Source organism: Gymnodraco acuticeps, unplaced genomic scaffold (genome assembly GCF_902827175.1).
Source record: "Gymnodraco acuticeps unplaced genomic scaffold, fGymAcu1.1, whole genome shotgun sequence".
NCBI lineage: Eukaryota > Metazoa > Chordata > Actinopteri > Perciformes > Bathydraconidae > Gymnodraco > Gymnodraco acuticeps.
In genome coordinates, this window is record NW_022992312.1 from 288,875 (window position 1) to 311,116 (window position 22,242).

General features: G+C 40.3%; 6 protein-coding genes and 1 pseudogene across 6 annotated transcripts; all 7 read left to right on the top strand.

The window, feature by feature from the left end:
• Positions 1 to 210: 210 nt before the first annotated feature.
• Positions 211 to 759, top strand: LOC117541145 (histone H2A-like). The gene has a single exon (XM_034208271.1). It carries the CDS (start codon positions 211 to 213, stop codon positions 508 to 510), a length of 300 nt encoding a protein of 99 aa, XP_034064162.1. The 3' UTR covers positions 511 to 759.
• A 1,765-nt stretch (positions 760 to 2,524) lies between these two features.
• Positions 2,525 to 2,912, top strand: LOC117541155 (histone H4). The gene has a single exon (XM_034208280.1). It carries the CDS (start codon positions 2,547 to 2,549, stop codon positions 2,856 to 2,858), a length of 312 nt encoding a protein of 103 aa, XP_034064171.1. The 5' UTR covers positions 2,525 to 2,546; the 3' UTR covers positions 2,859 to 2,912.
• Positions 2,913 to 3,617: 705 nt separating this feature from the next.
• On the top strand, positions 3,618 to 20,382 carry LOC117541154 (annotated as a pseudogene).
• Positions 6,457 to 6,883, top strand: LOC117541152 (late histone H2A.L3). The gene has a single exon (XM_034208278.1). It carries the CDS (start codon positions 6,475 to 6,477, stop codon positions 6,856 to 6,858), a length of 384 nt encoding a protein of 127 aa, XP_034064169.1. The 5' UTR covers positions 6,457 to 6,474; the 3' UTR covers positions 6,859 to 6,883.
• On the top strand, positions 9,655 to 10,371 carry LOC117541151 (histone H1-like). Its single transcript, XM_034208276.1, has one exon. It carries the CDS (start codon positions 9,701 to 9,703, stop codon positions 10,304 to 10,306), a length of 606 nt encoding a protein of 201 aa, XP_034064167.1. The 5' UTR covers positions 9,655 to 9,700; the 3' UTR covers positions 10,307 to 10,371.
• LOC117541146 lies at positions 18,640 to 21,789 on the top strand. Its single transcript, XM_034208272.1, is given in 4 exon segments — positions 18,640 to 18,968; positions 19,698 to 20,093; positions 20,800 to 20,996; positions 20,998 to 21,789. Coding segments are annotated over 4 exon segments (1,122 nt in total). The 5' UTR covers positions 18,640 to 18,661; the 3' UTR covers positions 21,220 to 21,789.
• LOC117541153 (histone H2B 1.2-like) lies at positions 19,342 to 20,377 on the top strand. Its single transcript, XM_034208279.1, has one exon. It carries the CDS (start codon positions 19,751 to 19,753, stop codon positions 20,129 to 20,131), a length of 381 nt encoding a protein of 126 aa, XP_034064170.1. The 5' UTR covers positions 19,342 to 19,750; the 3' UTR covers positions 20,132 to 20,377.
• Positions 21,790 to 22,242: the final 453 nt, after the last annotated feature.

The following is a 22,242-nucleotide window of genomic DNA, read 5'->3' on the forward strand; positions in this document are numbered from 1 at the left end:
CATAAAGCGTTTTAATGGCCAAACTATCCTACAATTTAGGATTTTACAGAGAGGGTTATTTGTGAATAAACGACCATCTGTAACGTTTGCATTCAACAGGAGCACTAGAGGCCGACAACTTTAAAACGTAATTATAGGTCGTATTAAGCGCTTGAACAAACGACATATTTGGTCGTAATAAGGGCTTAAACAATCGACCCATTTGGTCGTATGAGTTGGAGGACTTGTTGCAGCAAGGGTAACTACGCCCATCGTGTCGGTGCCGGAGCCCCGGTGTACCTGGCCGCTGTGCTGGAGTACCTGACCGCTGAGATCCTGGAGCTGGCTGGAAACGCCGCCCGGGACAACAAGAAGAGTCGTATCATCCCCCGCCACCTGCAGCTCGCCGTCCGCAACGACGAGGAGCTGAACAAGCTGCTGGGAGGAGTGACCATCGCTCAGGGAGGCGTGCTGCCCAACATCCAGGCTGTGCTGCTGCCCAAGAAGACCGAGAAGGCTGCCAAGAAGTGAACACCCCGATCCCGCTTCAACAAACAACAAAGGCTCTTTTAAGAGCCACACATTTCCAACTAAAGACATTTCTCCCCCTTGCCCTATATGTATTGATGTGCACAACATGTCATGTTACACCAAGTCACCCAACTAAAACACCCACATTATAGAGCAATATACAATTGAAACATAACCCTAAATTACTATTAATGATATCATCTATTGCAGGTTGTAGCCTCTCTAAAATAAAGCCTTATTTCAACTAAAGCAAACTCCTTTCACAATTTCCTTCGTACATCCAGCAGGTTAATCACCACATTCTCAAATGAATAGCGGTGTGGTTTCTACATCTGTCAGTCCACATAAATAAAGCCACAACGTGTGTTGGACCCATCATTAGTGTTTAACTCAGTTCACACTATATCAGTATTACTTATTGGCAGGTGTCTGCAGTTCACCGATCAATAGCGTACCGTAGCATTTAAGCACTCGATGGTATCTTTATCCCACGCGCACATTGAAATGAATAACAGGTTATATTTAGTTCCAGCCTTCATCCACCAGATGTCAGTGTTCACCAACTAATGTTTGGAGCAGAACGAGAATAGTGGCTCTATTGTAGTGGAATAAATATTAACACACGTGTCTTTCTAACAGTTATTTATTTATTTTGTATTAGCATTTTAAGAAATGAGGTACATTTAGTACATATATTAATGAAGTTAATATATTTTTGCCAATTAGCAGTTCTTTAAGAGGGTGAATACATGTGCACACACAACTTTTCAGTTTTTCATTGTTTAAAACAGGATCATTTGTATTTTCACTTCACCAATCTTGACTGACTTTGTGCAGGTTCATGACATAAAATCCTAATCAAAATATTGAATTATTATTGGCTTTAATAATAGAAAATAGAAAAAGAGCCAAGGGGGTGAATACTTGTGCATGGCACTGTATGCCCTGTTTTCATTTGGCTCTACTGTAGACCTGCAAGTGAATCTACCTCTTATGATGTACCAACAACACAAAGGCTCTGCCACCCACTGCATCTGAACACCTATTCCAAACATTTCCTTTCGAGGCTTGTCTCTATATGATTAATGAAATCGACTATTCTTTCAATCTCATAAGTGACACACATCATGAATATGTTTTGTTTTAATCTTCTGTCAGAAGTATAAACTGGATGAATAAATACTTTTTGAATCGTAATCATACTCTCAGAAAAGGAGTTTGACCCTTCTCAATTGTTTCTATCTAAACCCTTCTAAAGACTCGATACGATAGCATATCATTATCAGAGCTAAACAGTAGTTATATTGTTTTTCTTTTCTTTTAAAAAATACAATCTGTCAAAACTGTTTCCATGAGGCAATACCATTTTCTAATAAATAGTTTTCTCTACTAAAGTATCTTTTAAATGTGCAAATTAAAAGCTTTAATTGACCAAACTTATAACATTTTGTGAGAGCTGAAATATGTTATGAGTTGAAGAAGTCCATGGTTATTTGTCTGTTACTTTATATTTTATATTTAACATGAACAATTTGGTACATTTCTTGATAGTCACACACCCAAACCTAAATACAGTGTCTACATTCAGGTGTTTCTATTGGACTAATTCTTACTTTTATGTCAAATTGTTGACGTGTTTTATGTATACAAATGTATGTCTTGACTCATCAGAAACAGAATGAAAGTCTCCTATAAAGAGTATTTTTTAAAAACTTTGATCAACTTTAAATGTAATGTTAATCTCAGAAAGGGTCATATTTCAATTATAAATGTTATTAAGCATGTGAGGGTTTTATTACATATTAACACACGTTTAATCATCAAACGCTTAGTATAAAGCCTGACTGAATTATATAAACAATATTAGAAGAAGAGAAAATGTTTTGAAAGATAATGTGGAGGATGCAGCGTTGGCCCCGCCCAGCCGCTTTCCCGCTCTCCGTCTTCTCTTAGGTCCGCAGTGAATGTATAAATACTGCCGGTCACTCTGCTTCTACTCATTCGTTCTGAACGAGCCGACAGATCAATAACTGAAAATGAGTGGAAGAGGAAAAGGAGGAAAGGGACTCGGCAAAGGAGGCGCCAAGCGTCACCGCAAAGTTCTCCGTGATAACATCCAGGGCATCACCAAGCCCGCTATCCGCCGTCTGGCTCGCCGTGGCGGAGTGAAGCGTATCTCCGGTCTGATCTACGAGGAGACCCGTGGGGTGCTGAAGGTGTTCCTGGAGAATGTGATCCGTGATGCCGTCACCTACACCGAGCACGCCAAGAGGAAGACGGTGACCGCCATGGATGTGGTGTATGCCCTGAAGAGGCAGGGCCGCACTCTGTACGGCTTCGGAGGTTAAACATCTACACCCTGACATACCTGGAACAACAACGGCTCTTTTAAGAGCCACCCACATTACTCAAAAAGAGACATTCCTTTCGATGAACTTTATATCAAACCTAAACTCCATCTCCAAAACTCTTGCTATGATACTGGATATTAAAAATGTAGACCATTTCACAATGTTGTTTATCCGACATCCAATGATATGTTCGTAGAGGATAAAGTCTCCACAACTACAGCCACAACCACGACTGCTCCAAAAACTTCTGCTTCCAGCTGTGGGGTTTCTTAAACTTTTGAAATATGTTTTAATGGTGAAATACACCGGGATATTAAGGACTAACTCGCTTATAATGAATACATTTGTATTTATTTTAGGATCTTAAAATCATACGTATTGGGATTCATGAGGATTAATACGTGTGGACTAGAGGGTGACAAGCATCACTTTCACCTCACTTTTTTATTTAAATTCTAACGGTCATGAAAAAAATGTGTTTCTCTGTTGTCCACGTTATACATAGTTAAAAACATATGAACGAGTTAAAAGGACATTGATCCCAACCGATTTGTTGATTTATTCATGTACAACACATTATAAAACCCCAATAATACAAATACATAATCAATGGGGGGTTCATTTTACATGTCATCCAATCTGTTTTGATTCTAAAACTCGTTAAGCGCATGCGCCGTCCTGCTCAGAAGACAACCAATCCCGTGCGAGCAACAGCACAGTAAAATGTGCATCTGGTGAACATAAATAAACCGCTCTGTGACAAAGAAGTATCTCGACTCTGTCGCACCTCTCTCTCTCATAATGCCTGCTGAAGCACCTCCCGTCAAAGCGGCCAAGAAGGGCTCCAAGAAAGCCGTCGCTAAGACCGCCACCAAGACTGGAAAGAAGAGGAGAAAGTCCAGGAAGGAGAGCTACGCCATCTACGTCTACAAGGTGATGAAGCAGGTGCACCCCGACACCGGCATCTCCTCCAAGGCCATGGGCATCATGAACTGCTTCGTGAGCGACATCTTTGAGCGCATCGCCGGTGAGGCCTCTCGTCTGGCTCACTACAACAAGCGCCGCACCATCACCTCCAGGGAGATCCAGACCGCTGTCCGCCTGCTGCTGCCCGGAGAGGCTGGCCTAAACACGCCGTGTCTGAGGGCACCAAGGCCGTGACCAAGTACACCAGCTCCAAGTAAACTCTGCTGCTGACATACCAACAACACAAAGGCTCTTTTAAGAGCCACCCACTTAATCTACTGCTGCTTTCTTCTTACAAAGTGTCTAATATACGTCAACATGATTTCCATTTTAATAAAACAAAAATAATACTTATGGTCTAAGTCAGGGGTGCCCAACCAGTCGATCGCGGGGAGAGTCCCAGTCGATCGCGAGATGTGTCTAAAAATAGAACAACATTCTGTTTTATCGTTAATGTCCTATAACATAATCTTCCCGTGCCAGAATAATGCACTTGAACGCATCAAAGCTTTGTGATTGGCCAGCGTGTTCCATGTGTCGGGGCGTGGCTGGTGAGCAGTGGGCACTATTTCGCTGACTTTGTCCGTGTCAACAGGAGTGACAGTCCGCACACACACAAGACCACAATTATGGCAGAAGCAAAAAAGCCCAAAATATATAATTTTCACTCCGAGTGGGAGGATGATTATTTGTGTATCTATTCCAATTCAAAGTCCATCTGTCTCATCTGCAATGCGAGCGTGGCTTTATCGAAGAAGGGTAATTTAGGAGCGGCATTTCAAAACAGTGCACAAACGCTACGAGACGGAATTCCCTCCTAATTCTGCCCTACGCTCCAAAAGGGGAGGGGCCTGAGAGCACAGCTAAATGCACAGCAGTCCATTTTCACCAGGCCCAACAACAAGAGCAAGGCTTGCTACCAGAGCATCTTATCGTGTCAGTTCACGTTCTTGCGAAACACATGAAGTCTTCAAAGACGGCCGAAGTTGTGAAAGAAGCATTCCTGGAGGCTGCCGACGCACTTTTGGGGACAGTAAAAATAACAGTAGCATTTCAACAGGTTTTTGATATAATAAAAACTCAAGTTAGATACCGTTATTAATCAGCTGTAAGTTTTAGTTTGTTTGAACTTATTCATTATAATTATTGTACAAAATGGTATAAGAATGCAAACTTAAATTGATTATAGTCTATTATCAATTCAGGTTAAGAAACTAGTGTTGCTTGCATCCTATTTTAAAGGCATTTATTTTTATAATCTACTAAAATGCAACAAAAAAAGGATTTGATTCTATTAATTGTGTCTTTTTTATTGCACTTTGGCAGCAGATTCCTGTGTAGCTTCAGATCTGAGTTGTCTTATTAGTAAGCCTAATTTATACTTTTGTAGCAACACTATTTTAATATAATGGCAAAGAAAGGGTTCAGAGTCTTTTCTTTTTCCCTGTGTCATATGTGGCAGCACTGTTCAATGTTTCTTGAAAACATGACCACTGTAGTGACGTGTGAATAAACTCCAACTCTGTATCAACAACACTGTTGTGTAACTTCAGTTAAATACTTGTATGTGTGTAGATTAGAAAGAGGTAAGATAAAGGATCTGCAGTATTTTATGAAGTATTCATCGTACAAAGGTCAGTTTTAAACAAGTAGAAGTGTGTATTTACCTGGTAGTAGGCTGTCAGTAACTACGGTTCTCTATTTGGACTGGTAGATCTCGGCAGACTGGCAACTTTAAAATGAGCTCTCGGTTAAAAAAAGGTTGTGCACCCCTGGTCTAAGTGAACACTCTTCTTTTTTTTAAGCTGGTTTTGAAATTATTTATTGGTGGTAGTGAAATTAAACTGCCATGCTCACTGGATCATCTTCCTGTGATCTGGCTTTTACTATTTACATTTTGTTCATTTTACTTTCCAAGCAGTTTTATTCACAGTTTTGTTTGTATTATACATCACTTTAACCTGGAGGTTTTCAAATATATATATTTATTAAGTGCTGCAAATATAATGTATGTACAGTGTGTGTGTATATATACACAAATGAGAATAGGTTTTATTACCAAGTAGCTTGTTGACACATACAAGGAATTTGCTTTTGTATATTTGGTGCATACAAAGACAGAATGAATAATACCTAGCAAAACTATTAAAATATGAAATAAGAAATGTCCTCAAAAGACAAGATAAAAAAAATAGACATTACACAAATTACAACCTACACAAATAAGTTACAACTGATGATCATTTTTTCCCCGTTAAATGTTTAGCCCAAACAGCTGCATGTATTTAGGTGGTTGTGTAATTTGAGTTATAATACCAAATATATTATTTAATAAGTTAATTACACACTGTAAATAATCATTAAGTATGACACCTTTTTGAATGTCTTAATGTTCTCTACATATTGAGACTTTCGCTTCTTAAATTACAGGAGTTTATGTTCATCTTTGAACGGGTGAAAACAATTTCAGAAAATTCAGTCTGATTCTGAAAAGAATTCAGGCGGCAGACCGACCTGTTTTCTGATTGGACGATCACAGTTACGGATCAATCTGACCAATGAGCGTTTAGCTGCGCTCCTATATATACTGGTGAGAACGGTGATCGACTTACTTTCTTCTAAACGTCAAAGAATAATCACATAGAAAATGTCTGGTCGCGGAAAAGGTGCAGGAAAGGTTAGGGCGAAGGCCAAGACTCGCTCATCCCGTGCCGGGCTCCAGTTCCCCGTCGGCCGTGTCCACAGGCATCTGAGGAAGGGTAACTACGCCCATCGTGTCGGTGCCGGAGCCCCGGTGTACCTGGCCGCTGTGCTGGAGTACCTGACCGCTGAGATCCTGGAGCTGGCTGGAAACGCCGCCCGGGACAACAAGAAGAGTCGTATCATCCCCCGCCACCTGCAGCTCGCCGTCCGCAACGACGAGGAGCTGAACAAGCTGCTGGGAGGAGTGACCATCGCTCAGGGAGGCGTGCTGCCCAACATCCAGGCTGTGCTGCTGCCCAAGAAGACCGAGAAGGCTGCCAAGAAGTGAACACCCCGATCCCGCTTCAACAAACAACAAAGGCTCTTTAAGAGCCACACATTTCCAACTAAAGACATTTCTCCCCCTTGCCCTATATGCATTGATGTGCACAACATGTCATGTTACACCAAGTCACCCAACTAAAACACCCACATTATAGAGCAATATACAATTGAAACATAACTCTAAATTACTATTAATGATATCATCTATTGCAGGTTGTAGCCTCTCTTCGTACATCCAGCAGGTTAATCACCACATTCTCAAATGAATAGCGGTGTGGTTTCTACATCTGTCAGTCCACATAAATAAAGCCACAACGTGTGTTGGACCCATCATTAGTGTTTAACTCAGTTCACACTATATCAGTATTACTTATTGGCAGGTGTCTGCAGTTCACCGATCAATAGCGTACCGTAGCATTTAAGCACTCGATGGTATCTTTATCCCACGCGCACATTGAAATGAATAACAGGTTATATTTAGTTCCAGCCTTCATCCACCAGATGTCAGTGTTCACCAACTAATGTTTGGAGCAGAACGAAAATAGTGGCTCTGTTGTAGTGGAATAAATATTAACACACGTGTCTTTCTAACAGTTCTTTATTTATGTTGTATTAGCATTTTAAGAAATGAGGTACATCTAGTACATATATTAATGAAGTTAATATCTTTTAGCCAATTAGCAGTTCTTTAATGTGACCATTGTTTATACCGTTAGGAGTTAGTTTAGTAGCTCTAAAACATACATGGCACAAGCTATTATACAGCACTATTTCAAGATTAGATAAGCATGTAAATATTAACATCTTGTAGAATATTGTTTAAACTAAACTGTATTTTATGGACAAAAACGTTTCTCAACTTTATTTAAAACTCAAACACTAAGTACAAGAGCCACAATTAGAAACAGTGGCAGAATAGTATAGTTATATAACAGTAATTATAATAATTGTATTTACATTCAATAAAAACAAAAATATTTAGGATTAAAAACTCAACTTAATAAAATATACAAAACATAATTCTTCATGTTTGAATTATATTCTTTAAATACTGTTTATAGCTCTACTATTTTCTGCTTGACTACATTATTGTTATAGAGATACATTTCCGTGATCCATTATTCGTTCACTTAATTTGAATATAAAATTAACCCAAAATACATTTAGATTAATAAGGTCAAGTTTCATTTATTATTTATTGTCATATGCACAGTAGCTACAGTGTAGACATGGCAATGCAAATCTTAAGTCCCAGGCTCCTCCAACAATGCAACATAGTTATATAGGACAAAAGACAATAAAACTGATTTAAAAAACAAACTATTGCATTTTATGTTGAAATGAAAGAGTCTATATAGATGTAAATAGAATAAGATGGACAAAAACAGAATGTAAAAAGACATATTGTTTATTGTAGTGATATTTATTTGGACTCAGGCTTTAAGCCTGGAAGAGGCTTTCTGTTTCAAGACTCGAATCACACAATTACGGGTGTGTTCAAGTTGGTGCGTCACAAGATTCATGTAAGAAGTATTTAAAGGCAAAAAACTAAAACATACATCGATTAAGTTATTTTAAAAGGTTTTCAGGTTAAGCATCGACTAAATACAGAAAAGTACACATCTTCTTTTACTGCAATTTATGTTATTTCTAATGTTATTTGGTTAACATTTCTGAATAAAAACAATGTATTGTGGTGAAACTGCTGGTCATTCATCGTGACCTTAAGAATACATGTGATAAACAGTCAGAAGATAATGCTTTATTTTAAGAGTATGCAGAACACAAATACATGAGAGAAAGAAACAAGCACCTTTAACCGGTGTTAAATAATAAATAAAGTTAAAATCCTAGTCAGACATGTGTGGAGCCAAAACACCTAAGAAGCCTATTTACAGTCTCTAATCTTCTGAGTCTAAAGTTTATTAAAGGTGTTTTTTGGAGCACATTTAGTGATTTGATTGTAATAGTCTTTAATGAGTGTAACAAATAACTCTAAAGTAATCAAGTTTCTCAAAAACAGCCCCCGATTTAAATGTTCCATACGAAACATACGAAATTAAAAGACGCAAAATGTATAAATAAAAATCATAAAAGTGATATGATAAATTATAGATGAATACACTTTATATGATTGACGTGTTATCGGAAAAAATAAATATACTTGCATACTGTAAATCTCTCCAGCAGGAAAACGGCAGGTTACTTAGTTTTCTGAAGAAGAAAAGATAGGCCTACATGTTATCAAAGTGTTGAATTAAGTTAAATTATCCTAAATTAGTGAAGTGTAAAAGAAAACATACCGACTCTCTATCAGAACCGGAGTACAATCCCACGACTCTTTTGAGTGTGTTTGCCGAGACAAAACTAACCTCTGTTTAACATTAACATATTTATATTAGTAACCTTTTTTTAGGTTAGGTCTTTAACCAAACATCTTATTTCTATGTCAGACTAGTTTATGTCGAATTTGAAAGTATTTTAAAGCATTTAAAATGGAAATTAGAGAGGAAAGTCACATATTTACGACTCACACGGCAGCATTTGAGGCAGGTCGAAAGGCTTCCCATTAAAATCATAACACAATATTGAGGTTATTTTCACTTTAACATGAAGAGAAACTCCTTTGCTATCGTTTAGGGTGAATTTTACAATATATTGTTTCCTCCAGGTGTGATTTTATTACATGTGTTCGTGAAGAGAAAACACAAAGTGGCACAGTATGCCTGCTGCTCCTGTGAGACAGATTGAGTCTCTACGGCTCTCATGGTGTGTTTAAGTTCCGCTCTTTGCCGGGATTTCTCTCTCCGTCTCACCGAGTCCAGAGAATCCACTTTGAAAGCAACATGGCAGAATCCGCTCCCGCCGCACCGGCCAAGTCCCCGAGGAAGAGAGCCACCAAGCCGAAGAAGGCGGGCCCCAGCGCCGCTGACCTCGTGCTGAAAGCCGTCTCCGCCTCCAAGGAGCGTAAAGGGATTTCCTATGTCGCCCTGAAGAAAGAGCTGGCCGTTAAAGGCATCGACAACGCCAACCAGGTGAAACGCGCCGTGAAGAAGTTGGTGGAGAATGGAGCCCTGGTGCAGGTCAAGGGATCCGGAGCCAGCGGCTCCTTCAAGGCAGCCAAGCCCGCCGAGAAGCCCAAGAAGGTAGCGAAGAAGCCCGCAGTCAAAGCCAAGAAGCCGGCAGCAGCGAAGAAACCCGCCGCCAAGAAGCCAGCAGCCAAGAAGGCAGTAACACCCAAGACGGCGAAGAAGCCTGCTACTCCTGCAAAGAAAACCCCCGTGAAGAAGATCACTAAGAGCCCGAAGAAGGTGGCGGCCAAGAAGGCAGCACCCAAGAAGGCAGCGACCCCCAAGAAGACCTTAACCCCCAAGAAAGCTGTGAAGAAGGCGGTTAAAGCAGCTGCCAAAGCAGCGAAGAAGGCACCAGCCAGGAAAGCAGCGAAGAAGTAAACAGACCATCTGCTTCATGTACAAAAGGCTCTTTTAAGAGCCACCCACAAACACCAAAAGAGCACTTCCTGTTTTAATATTACATGTTTATATTTTTATAACACCAGACTACCTTACTGTTTACAAGAAGTAAATTAACTGATATAAAGATGACTTGAATGAAACATGAATAACATGTTACCTGGTATACTACATTCATCCATTTCCTCTTAGTATAATACATTTCATTATGTTGTTATAAAGACATCTACTTACATATTCTCTAGAACATTATCCCTTACATGTACATTATTTCCTTTAGACATTGTTTTAAAATACATATTTCATAATGACATACTATTATTATATTAAAATTAGGGCTGTCAAACGATTACAATTTTTAATCAGATTAATCACAGCTTAAAAATTAATTAATCATGATTAATCACCATTCAAACTACGTCCAAAATATGCCATTTATGTATGCTTATTGTTGTGGGAATGGAAAGATAAATGAGAGAAGGCGGATATATCCATTTAACATACAGTATCTATGTTTATTATAACATTTTTCTGCGTGTCAAAATGAAAGACAACCCACACACCTATCAATCATCAAACCGTGGGGTCTTAATTCATTACGTGTTGATTTCTATCAACGGAGGAGTACTTCAGGAAAGTCGACAAAGGGGGGGGCTAGTGGAGTACTTCATGACCCTCCAACCTAACAAGGCCACTGGCCACGACAATATCCCCTCCAAATTCCTCAGAGACACAGCAACCGCCATCTCACCAGTCATAGCTCACATAATTAACCTCTCCATAAAACAGGGAAAAGTACCCAAAGACTTCAAAATTGCAAGAGTAACCCCCCTGCACAAAAAGGGCAGCAAATTGGACCCAGGCAACTACCGCCCTGTTTCTATTCTTACCTCCATCTCGAAAGTCATGGAAAAAATAGTATATGAACAGGTCGAAAAGTACCTCGCGGAAAATAAACTAATCTATGAATTTCAATCTGGCTTTAGAACATCCCACTCCACTGACACATGCCTTCTTTATTTGAGCGACCACATCAAACAAGAGGTGGACGAGGGCAAGTACTGCGGCATGGTGATGCTGGACCTACAAAAGGCTTTCGACACTGTCAATCACCCCATTCTGATTGACAAGCTAAAAGCAATTGGTTTTGATAAACTATCGGTGAGCTGGATGCAATCCTACCTGGAGGGGAGAGAACAGATGGTGGAGGTAAACGGTACTCTGTCCCCCCCCTCCCAGTGAGCTGTGGTGTTCCACAAGGAAGCATATTAGGTCCGTTACTGTTCCTAATTTATGTAAATGACATGTCATCAGCATGTGAGTGCAACTTGTTCCTGTTCGCGGACGACTCAGCCCTGCTGGTCTCTGACAGGAACAGGTTGCAGGTTGAAAAAACCCTCAGCTCCGAGCTCGGCAGAATCTGCACCTGGCTCGCCGATAATAAATTATCATTACACCTGGGTAAAACAGAGTCCATTCTCTTCGGTTCGAAACATAATCTCAGCAAATCCGACGACTTCTCAGTTGCAGTGGGCGACATTATTGTCACAAGTAAGAAGGAAATTACATACCTAGGATCTATTCTTGAGGCAAACCTCTCCTGTGACAAAATGGCATCCAATGTAATAAAAAAAGTCAATCAAAGAACTAGATTCCTATACCGGATCTCCTCTCTGGTAAACAAGAACACCCTGAAAACTCTGGCAGGAGCACTCATTCAAGGGTACTATGACTATGCTTGCACGTCATGGTACCATAGCACCTCCAAGGCGCTAAAAATAAAACTTCAAACATCGCAAAATAAACTGGTCAGACTACTGCTTGACCTTTCATCTAGAACCCACCTCACCTCTGCCCACTTTGACAACCTAGGATGGCTTAGAGTAGACGACAGAGTACAGCTACTTGCAATGGGCCTGGTCTACAAGATCCACTACACCTCTATGGTACCCATGTACATGTCAAAATTCTTCCCAAAGATCAAGGAATACCATGATCATAACACCAGAGGGAGCTCCACAAATCATGTGAAACCCAGATTTGGCACAAAAAAGGGGGAATACACGTTTCGCAATTATGCCACATCAAGGTGGAACGCTCTTCCCACAACTGTGAAGGAAAGTAAAACTATACTTACCTTCAAAACCTCTCTTAAAGAGCACCTTCGGGGGAGAGCATTGCAAAACTGGCCCCGGTAATGGTACAAATCTCAACCTGTCGTTCAATGGACAGCTTCCCCCCCCCCCCATCTATGTATATACTCGCATTTTAGACTCTGTTACTAACTGTATATCTGTAGACTTGGTATGTCTTAAATGTCCGGTTAGGATGTATTAGAACGAAATCTAAAATGAAAATTGTAAATAAGCCATCTGTATGTCAGATATGTCTTATATGTCTTAAATGACATGATGAATTGGAAATGGGGGACCCTGATGTAAACAAGACGAAAGTCTTTCTCTGGTCTGCATCCCCTTAACAATTGTATGTTTTGAGCTGTACTGTACTGTACCCAATATACAAGCTGTTAATAAACTTTTCAATCAATCAATCAATCAATCAATGACCACAGAGTGTGAACGTTGTGATCAGCTGTTTTAGCGCAGTTCTCCAGTGAAGGGGGGGGGGGGGGGGGACAAGTCTCCCTCCGCAGCCGGTTGGCGTAGTTTTGGCACAATTCCGTTGTACAGACCGACGTTAACAGCAGCCCTGTCTGTGCACACGGAGACCGACTCTGTCGTCCGGTGATCTAACCACCTTCTGGAAAAGCTTCACAAGTACGTCGGTACGCAAATGCGCTTTGTGACACAAGTGACGGTACGCATTTCAGATTACGCACATAACCTGCGTACCAGTTATGTGCACCCCTGGGCTGCTTCTCAGGTCGACTATTTTCATTTCCTCGCTCCTCGGTCCTCGGTCTCACCGGAAGTTGATTTGCCTGCGCCATCTTGAGTACCGTCCCATGGCTCTTATTTCTGCCGGAGGACCGAGGATCGAGGAGCGATCATGGAGGAGCGATAACCGAGGAACCACCAGACCATCCTCCGATGAAATCCTCAGATACTCACCCCGCCCCCTTACTGTGTATCGCTCACTGATTGGACGATGCAGCGCATGCACTGATCTCATGCTTCTTGACATGAGAGCAGAGTGAAGAAAATACATGAACCTCACGGGAGTCACTCCTCAGTTTATACCGTGTTTTGTTTCAATTCATGTTTCATTTAGTTACAAATATGTGATATATCTGAACAACAAAGTGGTCAAAAATCATTTAATTCATTTTTTGGAAACATTTTCATGATCGCTTTTTTCGTTTTACATTTTCATTTATTGTCATTTCCATTCAGTCATTAAGTGCTATTGAAATGTTAATTTACTACATATCCAAACAAACAAACAAAGTGTGCAATCCAATGAATGTTAATCTAACTGGGTTTTGATAGATAACATATCTCTTTTTCTTCTCTCAATTATTTTATTTATTTTGTGCACTCTAATCAATATTAATCAAACTATTGTTCGTTTATAAATTTTAAGAATGGCGTTTATCTTTTTTCAGAATTAGTTCTTATTGTATTTAATGTATTTGGGTCTACAACAGATGATACAAATGTTTGTGTCAGTAAATGTGTACTAACAGAGGCGGGGGGGGGTGTGTGGAAATAACGGGGACAGAGCTGGCTGCTGTCAGACGATCAGCTGTGCAGCGTCATCACAAACGGACGTCGCTTCACGTGACGCTCCGGAGGAAAGGACGTCCCATTGCTCTTAAAACTAATTTCCCTGCTTCTCGTGGTTTCCTTGCGTCTCTCCATGCTTCCCTGGTGGGAGGGACTAAACGCAGGGAAACGACGCAAGTGAGGGAAGCAAGGATTTCATTTAATCGACCTGAGAAGCACCCCTGTACTACAGCAAAAGTATTCTCCGTCGGGACTTCCTGCAACAACACCACGCCGTTATCAAAGATGTTCTATTGAGAAGACGATCACTACGTGACAAAAGTTTTCAAAACCGTGGATCCTGAAATCAGTCTTACTAACTGCTGTCTGTGCAATTTACTCCGCGCGAGTTGGCAGACTTTATTTTGCTTCCTTTAACATCATTTTTCATGGTGGGGCTAAGCCATTTCTTGGTATGGGTGTAGCCTACCCCAGCCATACCCTGGCGCTGCCACTGGTGGCACGTATGGGGCGGGCCATTCTGCACATGCGTTAAATGCGTTAAATATTTTAACGCAATTAATTCAAAAAATTAATTACCGCCGTTAACGCGATCATTTTGACAGGACTAATTAAAATGTGTCTTTACTACACATGAACTATTACCCTCACCCCCCCCTGCAGCTGGACAGACAGGGAGCTCCTTCTCCCACAGACTGATCCAGCGTCTCCTCCGGCTGGCAGAGAGCTCACTTTAGCTTCTCCCTCTCCAGAACCATGAACCCTCTGCACAACAGCAACCTTGCACATCTGTCATTTATATACTTTGCTATATAAGTCAACTACATGTAAACATTTCAATCCATCCACACTATTCTATAATGTCAATCATTTTTAATATATGTATTTTCTTCTATACTTATATTCACTGTTTATTTTATTTTGTATCTTATTACTTCTATACTTTATTGAAACGTTTTTTATTGTGTAATGCCTGAACACACTGTAACATAATAATTCAGTACATTATTGAAATGATATCATGTTATCACAATTCAAATTAAACTTAAATGAAAAAAGGTTACTGAAACAATATTATATAAAACCCACAAGTTTATTATATATGAAGTAAAACAATCGTGCATTGTAGAATACTAATCATATTATAGTACAGCCGTTACCTTTGTGTACTTTTTAAACATAATAGTTGTGGTTCTCATCCAATGCTTCATATAATTATGACTTCATATTGTTACAAATGAAAGGTTAAAATGTCTTTCCATGTTGTCAGATCAGAAGTCTTTTAAAGACCTGAATACAGAGTATTACAGAGTACAGAGTATACATAAATGAATATACTAAAATCTTACTGACACCCAACATATTTTAACATTATGATGTAACATTTAAAGAAACCAGGAAAATATGCTCATGATCTTTGTTGTTGGTAGTCCTGAAAGACATTAGACAACATGCTTTACACATTTTAAAATGTCCATGTTTTTAGATTTAAAGCTGATGACCAGTATTCCTTTCTTTCTAATGTGAAACCTGAATAAAGCATCATGGTGTCACTCAATGCTAAAATGCTGTATCGCTCATAGATGGACTTTTGACTATAAAGGGACAATATTTCAAAAGTGATATATAATATAAACCTACACAATCTTTGTACCCTTAGTGGATAAAACACATTTATGACATTATCGCATCTGAATGCAATATATCTGTCCAACAGCACCCTCTGCTACAACAGGACACAACACGTGGTTATTTTACCATTTCATGTATTTTGTTTGTGTGTCATGCCAGACAACTCTAGGCAACCTTTTATACACCACTTCAATTAGTTACTTTTTTATTTTTAAAACTGTCATAAATAGTTTTGTCAATACATAATAGACATACACAAACCACTGCATAAAAACATGTACACACAACTCATAGATACATACTTAAACACAACACAACAGTTTTTCAGACGGCAGAAAGGAAATTGTCCGATCAGCCTTTGTCCAATCACAGACTCAGTTTGCTCCATGGTAGTCTGTGACTTGTCGAGGCTTTCTCTTCTCCTTAGCTCGGTTCCGATATGTTTTGTTTTGGTACAACTGTTAATTATTGTTTGATGTATTACCACGGTGCATCTGGTCTTCCATATCTGCATACAAGGGACGCAGAAGAAAACACTTTGGTGCTTTCAATAAGTGATAGAATATATCCACCATATTTGTATTCATTTATTTAAAACAAATATATATATACTTGGAAGTCCATTCCATTCAAAGGTGTATATTCATTTATGAAATCAGCATATACTAATTTGTAATATGAGCCATGTCTCGCTCTACCTCTCCTTTTTGTCCACCTTGATTTATCCCCAACCCAGGGTGCTTTCCTTGATATTGCCGCTGTAAACATTTTAACAAAAGTCAATTTAAGTTTAATATCTAGGTCTACGTCTCCAAATACGCCTCCATATTCCATTCTTTTAAATAATAAATTACGTTGAGTAACCTCCCTCGTTGTGCCCCACACCAAATGTGTTTGTTTAATTATTTAATTATTTGGGAGGGGTTCAATTCTCCCAATTTAGGTCAGCACAGTTTTCATTACAGTCAAACCAAGTATTTTTATTTCTTGTTTAATTTAATTTAAACGTTAATGGCATAAGTTAAGTTTCCTCTATTATATATTTCAGATTTGTTATGATAATTCCCGGTTTAGTCAGTTTTCAAATTAGAAATATTTTCTTCACCCGTTTTAGATTTAACTTGAATCTGTTTTAAAATAATATACTGTTTGATTAGAGTAACATATTTACTATGTGTAGCTTTATTTAATTCTCTACATTTGAATTTAAATAAATGTTTTATCCTATGTTTTAATGTTTCCCATAATCCACAGGATTGTACCATTATCACATCCTGAGAAATTGTGGATTTGTTCACATTTTAGTATCACTAATTCTTATAAATATTTCCTTTATCGAATATGGACCCTTAAGTTCTCTTAAGTCAGCACTAATGTACTTTGAACATAGGTTTCCCTGCAAACTGAATTTCAGTGGATACACATGAAGAATTGTTATTGCTCGAAGCAATCGAAGAGAAATGTCGGCTCAGAATTTTGGATAAAATGTTGCAATAACTTACCATTTATATACAATAGTATATACTATTGTCCTGCAGTTTAGTAACACTATGGAGTGGCCTTGGCTCCATACTTGCTCCATCCTTCTGTTGCGGCTTTCACACCAGCGCTTTTCCCTTTCTAGTTCCGAGCTAGAGCTTTTCTGGTTCAGCTCCGGTTTCCCTTTTCTGCTCCCGCTCTGTTCACACCGCCCAGAGCCCGACTGGTGCTGCCGCTGCTGCGTCATGACGTCACCGTTTACATCGCTGATTTGCTCTCCTACGGCATTACGACGCTCACAACAACAACAACAACAACAACAACAACAACAACAACAACAACAACGGGGAACTGCGTCGGGTCGATGATCGTGTTGCTTTTAATCACACGAAGCCAGATTAAATTGAATAACGACTTGTCCAACCTTATACTTTGCTCCAGAGTGCCGTGGTTCATTGTTTATTAATGTGTTTCTGCAGCATTTACCGACCGCTGCAGTGTTGGCTGCTCTTCCACGGGAGTTTATTCTCCTCCGTTAGCTCCCGGTTAGCTCACACTGCTGCGGCCGCTCTAAAGTATTCACTGTCCGACTCACACAAGCAGCTGATACATATCCCCAGTTCCCCTTAGCCTAAGTGAATGTGTGTCAGTCTGAATTGACGCGGTTTGGTATCACAACGCTGTTAGGAAAGTTTCTCTGGTATAAAATGGGTGATGTTAGCATAGCAACCGAAGCTAAACTGACTACTTGCTATTGCTATCCTATTGTGGCATAAACCGTTTTCTACAGGCACATTTTACCGGCGTATTTTTATTATGATTCTACTTGTGATAGTCGGACACGACAACCTGTGCAGCCCATGTATTGATTCCCTCTGATAGCTGCTATAATACAAAACAAAACATCTGCCTCTCTCCACAATGATCAATAACAATGAACGGATGGTCAAAGTAAGGTACAAATAAACAGAATCACACGAAGCCTGGTTAGTGTTGCCTGACTTTATAAAGTGTGTTTATAAGCACTACTGCTTGAAGGCAGGCATGACAGTCGACCCATGTTCAGGGGAGGTGGGTTTAGTTTCCTGCACGCCTCGACGTAAGAGAGACGTAAGCGACGCCACCTCTCATTGTTGACATGTTTTATACAAATGTATGTCTTGACTCATCAGAAACAGAATGAAAGTCTCCTATAAAAAGTATATATTTAAAACTATGTCAACTTTAAATGTAATGTTAATCTCAGAAAGGGTCTTATTTCAATTATAAATGTTATTAAGCATGTGAGGGTTTTATTACATATTAACACACGTTTAATCATCAAACGCTTAGTATAAAGCCTGACTGAATTATATAAACAATATTAGAAGGAAGAGAAAATGTTTTGAAAGATAATGTGGAGGCTGCAGCGTTGGCCCCGCCCAGCCGCTTTCCCGCTCTCCGTCTTCTCTTAGGTCCGCAGTGAATGTATAAATACTGCCGGTCACTCTGCTTCTACTCATTCGTTCTGAAAGAGCCGACATATCAATACCTGAAAATGAGTGGAAGAGGAAAAGGAGGAAAGGGACTCGGCAAAGGAGGCGCCAAGCGTCACCGCAAAGTTCTCCGTGATAACATCCAGGGCATCACCAAGCCCGCTATCCGCCGTCTGGCTCGCCGTGGCGGAGTGAAGCGTATCTCCGGTCTGATCTACGAGGAGACCCGTGGGGTGCTGAAGGTGTTCCTGGAGAATGTGATCCGTGATGCCGTCACCTACACCGAGCACGCCAAGAGGAAGACGGTGACCGCCATGGATGTGGTGTATGCCCTGAAGAGGCAGGGCCGCACTCTGTACGGCTTCGGAGGTTAAACATCTACACCCTGACATACCTGGAACAACAACGGCTCTTTTAAGAGCCACCCACATTACTCAAAAAGAGACATTCCTTTCGATGAACTTTATATCAAACCTAAACTCCATCTCCAAAACTCTTGCTATGATACTGGATATTAAAAATGTAGACAATTTCACAATGTTGTTTATCCGACATCCAATGATATGTTCGTAGAGGATAAAGTCTCCACAACTACAGCCACAACCACGACTGCTCCAAAAACTTCTGCTTCCAGCTGTGTGGGTTTTTTAAACTTTTGAAATATGTTTTAATGGTGAAATACACCGGGATATTGAGGACTAACTCATACTCAACTCAAAATCATACGTATTGGGATTCATGAGGATTAATACGTGTGGACTAGAGGGTGACAAGCATCACTTTCACCTCACTTTTTTATTTAAATTCCAACGTTGGTCATGAAAAATATGTGTTTCTCTGTTGTCCACGTTATACATAGTTAAAAACATATGAAAGAGTTAAAAGGACATTGATCCCAACCGATTTATTTATTCATGTACAACACATTATAAAACCCCAATAATAAAAATACATAATCAATGGAGGGTTAATTTGACATGTCATCCAATCTGTTTTGATTCTAAAACTCGTTAAGCGCATGCGCCGTCCTGCTCAGAAGACAACCAATCCCGTGCGAGCAACAGCACAGTAACATTTGCATCTGGTGAACATAAATAGACCGCTCTGTGACAAAGAAGTATCTCGACTCTGTCGCACCTCTCTCTCACATCATGCCTGCTGAAGCACCCCCCGTCAAAGCGGCCAAGAAGGGCTCCAAGAAAGCCGTCGCTAAGACCGCCACCAAGACTGGAAAGAAGAGGAGAAAGTCCAGGAAGGAGAGCTACGCCATCTACGTCTACAAGGTGATGAAGCAGGTCCACCCCGACACCGGCATCTCCTCCAAGGCCATGGGCATCATGAACTGCTTCGTGAGCGACATCTTTGAGCGCATCGCCGGTGAGGCCTCTCGTCTGGCTCACTACAACAAGCGCCGCACCATCACCTCCAGGGAGATCCAGACCGCTGTCCGCCTGCTGCTGCCCGGAGAGCTGGCTAAACACGCCGTGTCTGAGGGCACCAAGGCCGTGACCAAGTACACCAGCTCCAAGTAAACTCTGCTGCTGACATACCAACAACACAAAGGCTCTTTTAAGAGCCACCCAACCCATCCAAAGAGCTCATCCTGTTATACTCTATAACTACTCTACCAGAAATCTAAATAACTTAAATGTTATTTATACATAATGTTTTGTAAAGCAAGATAAACCATGATTGAATATTCATTCTTCACTATACATGTTTATACCACCTCACTGGTGTTTGTTTTTCCAAAATGAAAATAAATACATTTCACAATATGAAGGAAATATGGTGGTTATTTTACTGCAATCCTGAGAGAAAATGCTAAGTGGTAATCTTTATCTTAGCAAATCTTTAGAGGAGACAAATGAACACATTTATTATTAAATTATTCCTTTATTTCAGGGCGAGTTTTCACTACAAATTAAATCATAGTTATACATTAGAAAAGGACAGGGTTAGGGTTATATTATATTTAATCATATTTATTTCCCCCCTAAACTAAACTAAAGTTCATGTTGAGGATCCCCCGGATCATCCCCTGTGGAGGAGTGGATTACATTGTCCAATAGTAAAGCAGCTGCTCAGCGCACGTGTCTCCCGGCATGCACCAATCAGCGCTGCCCTGCTCCGGCAGCTCCTTTATAAAGCCGCTGCTCACAGAAAACACAGCACTCCTTCTCTCGCTGTGAACACTGAGAAACTACAATGGCCAGAACCAAGCAGACAGCTCGTAAATCCACCGGAGGAAAGGCTCCCAGGAAGCAGCTGGCCACCAAGGCTGCTCGTAAGAGCGCCCCGGCCACCGGCGGAGTGAAGAAACCTCACCGTTACAGGCCCGGTACCGTGGCTCTGAGGGAGATCCGCCGCTACCAGAAGTCCACCGAGCTGCTGATTCCGCAAGCTGCCCTTCCAGCGCCTCGTGAGGGAGATCGCTCAGGACTTCAAGACCGACCTGCGCTTCCAGAGCTCCGCCGTCATGGCTCTGCAGGAGTCCAGCGAGGCCTACCTGGTCGGCCTGTTCGAGGACACCAACCTGTGCGCCATCCACGCCAAGAGGGTCACCATCATGCCCAAGGACATCCAGCTGGCCCGCCGTATCCGCGGGGAGAGGGCTTAAACTGACCTGAGACCAGAACACCCAAACACAACGGCTCTTTTAAGAGCCACACACACTTTGAAAGAGTTACAATCCTACTCATTATTATTATGATACTGGTTCATATTAGGTTTGGTTAGCTGTACCGTGATGAATGAAACAAGAAAGGTTGTTGTTACAAAAACATTAAAATGTGAGCAATAGATCAGTGTAAACACAACGTATGTCAATTATGGATCATCCAAACTATTTATTTAAAATATTTATTAAAGTTCTAAAACCCAAACGTATATTCCTTAATAACTTTGGGGGATGGTTGTTTTAAGTGTACTAAAAGCTATCGTTATAACTTGTTCACTTTAAACACTATGAACAGGTGAGTAATAATAATGGATGTATTTTGTAAGCGCTCTTACAGGTGCTCAAAGTCGCTTTACAGAGATGGTGAAAAGAACAACACATACATATGGTTGAAGTCAAATAAAAAGAAAGCAATGACAACAGCCACACATTACAATCCAGATTGAAGAAGTGAAGTTCTTTGAAGGTGGTGAAGTGAAGTTCTTTGAAGGTGGTGAAGTGAAGTTCTTTGAAGGTGGTGAGGTCAGTATTGAGTTTTTTATTCTGTCAGTAAATTATCCAAATGAAATGTTTTTCATCATTTTAGTCAACCTGAGGACCACAGATGGAAATGAGCTATTAGCTACAATCTGACATATTGCATCTCTTCTCTTTGCTGAGATTAATGTATTTGTATGCATGGTCCTTCTATAAATAAATACATACATAAATAACCCTAAACTAATTCATTGTACCTTTTAATAATGACCTTACTTGGTCGCCAACGTTAGCTTCACTTCAGAAAATCAAATCTGTTGTGAGAAAAATCAAATAATTGTTTATGATAGGAACTTGCCCTCCTACTGAAAAACAGTCGGATAGAGATTTAACAGCATAGTTTAGTCCAACGTTTCATTTGATTGGTTTATCCTTATTAACACATGTCATTATTTTAAAGGTAATCAAGCCAAGAACCATTCATTT